Below are 3,248 nucleotides of genomic sequence, written 5' to 3'. Positions count from 1 at the left end.
GAACAATGCAATGTTAAATATTAATTAATCAAATAATAAATGTTAAATAAATTAACATTTTTTTTCAGTTGCTGATCACCAGAGACCTAGAGTTTGCTCATTACCAGAGAAAGGATATAATCCAAGGTATATTCATTAACAACTCTTAAGTTATTTTGGTCATATGCATGATATACATATAACCTACAGTTACGTTTTCATAATCCGATGCATATGGTACCAGGTGATTCACATTCTCATCTGATACGAACATAATAATATATATATATATATATATATATACGGTCAAACCAATAAAAATATCAACATTGAAATACAAAACACTATGTGGCCTCCATCCACTCTGCCCTTATTTTGTGAGGTGTAAACGTTTAAGTGGTTTAGTTTGTAAGTATATGTATTTCTTTCTAATCTTAGGTTTAATTTCGAACCACGGCTATGATAGGATGAAGGAATTTCGGTTTTTTAGTGTGAAATAAAAGTTTTTTCCGTACAAAAAAAGAGCTTACTGAAATCTTAATCATTTAAAAAGTTTTGCGGAGTATTCCATACAATTAAAGGAGCGATCTGGGATCAGAGCCTTAACACATAGAGGAGAAGAAATAACTGTGAACTGCTTCCAGAGACTGGCCAATCAATATCTTACGATATGAAGGTTAAGATGGGCGGGACATGTGGTGACTCGAAGCAATACATCGGGACGCCTCTATACATTAATGAATTCCAGTATAGTAGGCAAGAGACTATGATAGAGCTGCATGCAGGAAAATTGGAAAGCGGTAGACCATGATAGGCAGGCGTGGAGAAGGCTGGTTTGGGTGGCCAAAGATCTACAAGGTCTATAGAGCAAAAAAAAAATTATATATATATATTTGTATTATTAACATTCATTTCAGCTTTCTTACATGTCGTTCATTATCTTTCTTAGCTATTTTACCACACCATCAAACCAGCGTTATTTTCTCATTTTCATCCAGGAAAAGATTGGCATTTTTTTCAATTACGAAAAGTCTCCCGCCCCAACTCCTTTAATAAAATACATTCGTTAGTTAGGGTTCAGTATAATTGCCTAACTACCTCGATGTGTGGACACCACGTCATCTTTCGACGAAACATTAATTAGTTTTAGAAAGCGTAATCAGGAAATTGCGAAGTTCGTTTTGAATATGAAATGGGGAGAAGGCTTTTTTCAAAGCAAGAATACCAAAAAAACAAAACAAAAAAAGACAGTCCAATTTCTAAAAATTTCCATTTAGGTCTCAGGGGCCTTGAAACTGGAATTTTCCGAAATATAAATAAAAAATAAATATAATTTGTTATGGAAAGACATTATTATATTAATTGTTACACAGGATTTAGACAAAGGGTTATAAAAAAAATGTATTTCTTCCAGGTACTCCGATGATTTGTACAGATTGCGAAATTTCTCCATCACTGCTAAAGGCGTCGTGAATTACGGAGATTCAATCATTGACAGAAGGAGTCGATCCAACACTAGTATTAACTCCACAGCTAGCAGGTCAGTCTTCTTAGTGCCACATCATCTGTAATTTCATTCTGTAATACAATTACATTATGCATGTAACATAATATATCATATATCTCAAATGAGAGAAAAACATTTTCACATTCATTCATTCCGTGATTTTCTGTAAGGACAAATTCAACACATTGAAATTTTCGGATTTATGCTTTTTTACTGGAATAGCTATTGATTCTAGGGGTATTCATGATCTTTAGTATAACATGTTAAAGCGTGTTAAATGGAAAAACGTATGTTAAATGGAGAAATATTTCCATCTTTTATCATGTTAAAACGATATAACATATAAAATGGTTGAGATTCTGTTACTAGGTCTGTTAAATGGAGAATGACGTAACGCAACAGACCAGCTGAGCTCGTCATTTTATTTGTTGTGTTAAGCTAATTGCTCGTACTTTGTGTTAGTATTGTTTTGAATGTTTTTATAACTAATAAAGTAATGGATAACAATAATGTAATGACAGTTGTCAATTAGCTAATCTTGATTCTTTTCCTCACGCGTTAGAAGATCAACAAGGCACTCAGTAGCCAAACTTGCACACAACCTTCACTTTTCTCTTAATTTAGGCATGTTTTAATAAATTACTTTAATCAAAACTTAGAAGTAAACAATAACACGAAGTTTAGGAAGGAAAGGTTATAAAACAAGTTGCACAGAAAATCAGCTAGGAGCTCTTATGCATTTACCATTTAACATGACTTTAAATCGGGGTTTGGTCATGTTAAATAGAATCAGAGTACTAGCAGGTTCTCAAAAATATGAGTTTTTCATTTAAAAAGATTCTTTCTTTTTACTTATTACTTACTCATTTCATTTTTGTTTTCATTACCTTTTATATTGGTTTATTTATCTTCTGTATTTGATAATTCTGATTTTTGTTTTAACTTGTAAATATGTATCTTTTGTCTATTATTTTTAGTTTACTTGTATTTAATTCTTTTTCCTATTTTTATTAGAAGTTATTCACATTATGTGTAGAAGAAGCGGAAATCTCATTTTTTTTTTTGACAATACATTTCGAAAAAGGTGCGTCGTAGAGATTTCATGTCAAAAATTAAAGTTAAAAACATTTCTTCTACTAATGTTTCTATTAATTGTTTTCGTTTCGAGATATTCAGAATAAAAAATCGACGATATCAGTAAAATTAATTTTCACTACTTGTCTTTTTAATTCCTCAGTTTTTAGGTTTACAAACAAGTCGACAGTAAAGAATTTGACCATTTCATTTTTTCTAAAGGTAAATAACTTTTACTCGTTTATCTTCAGCTGGTAAAACTTTATGGTAATTTTATATTTTACAATGAATTTTGTGATTTTTCCATACATACAGTACTTTGGTTATTATCGTGTTCGTAATTCTGTACACGAGCTAGTATCTTGACTATTTACATGTAAAGAGTACATATTATACATTTATAAAATTGATATTAATATGTTGCCAACAACCAAATTATCATTGAACGAAGATTTTGACGATGATGTCTGATCAAAGAGAAATGGTAAATATATAAGAAAAATGAATGAAACACACTATGGTGTAACTTTATACAGGGACGTAGCTATAGGAGGGATGAGAGTAGTGTTACCCCTCCTATCTCTACCCCCCCCCCAATAATTTCTGAATCCAAAAAGTCGTGAACTTTGAGATGTAAGAAAGAGTTACTAAAACGCGAAACCAATACCTAAGACTTAATAATAAAAAA

The 3,248-nt window shown here is 31.3% G+C and overlaps 1 protein-coding gene across 3 annotated transcripts in view; it reads left to right on the top strand.

Moving 5' to 3' along the window:
- Nucleotides 1–3,248, top strand: part of LOC106680646 (GTP-binding protein REM 1) — a gene marked incomplete at its 3' end in the record, with an annotated part of 52,591 nt that overhangs the window by 33,029 nt on the left and 16,314 nt on the right. For all 3 annotated transcript variants that reach the window (XM_067044801.1, XM_067044799.1, XM_067044800.1), the window contains 2 exon segments: nt 69–126; nt 1,394–1,519. In XM_067044801.1, the coding sequence (XP_066900902.1) occupies nt 69–126; nt 1,394–1,519 (184 nt within the window).

This window comes from Halyomorpha halys, unplaced genomic scaffold, assembly GCF_000696795.3.
Source record: "Halyomorpha halys isolate HHAL.00 unplaced genomic scaffold, Hhal_1.1 Scaffold273.1, whole genome shotgun sequence".
Classification (NCBI taxonomy): domain Eukaryota; kingdom Metazoa; phylum Arthropoda; class Insecta; order Hemiptera; family Pentatomidae; genus Halyomorpha; species Halyomorpha halys.
This window is presented reverse-complemented; position numbering and strand designations above follow the sequence as displayed.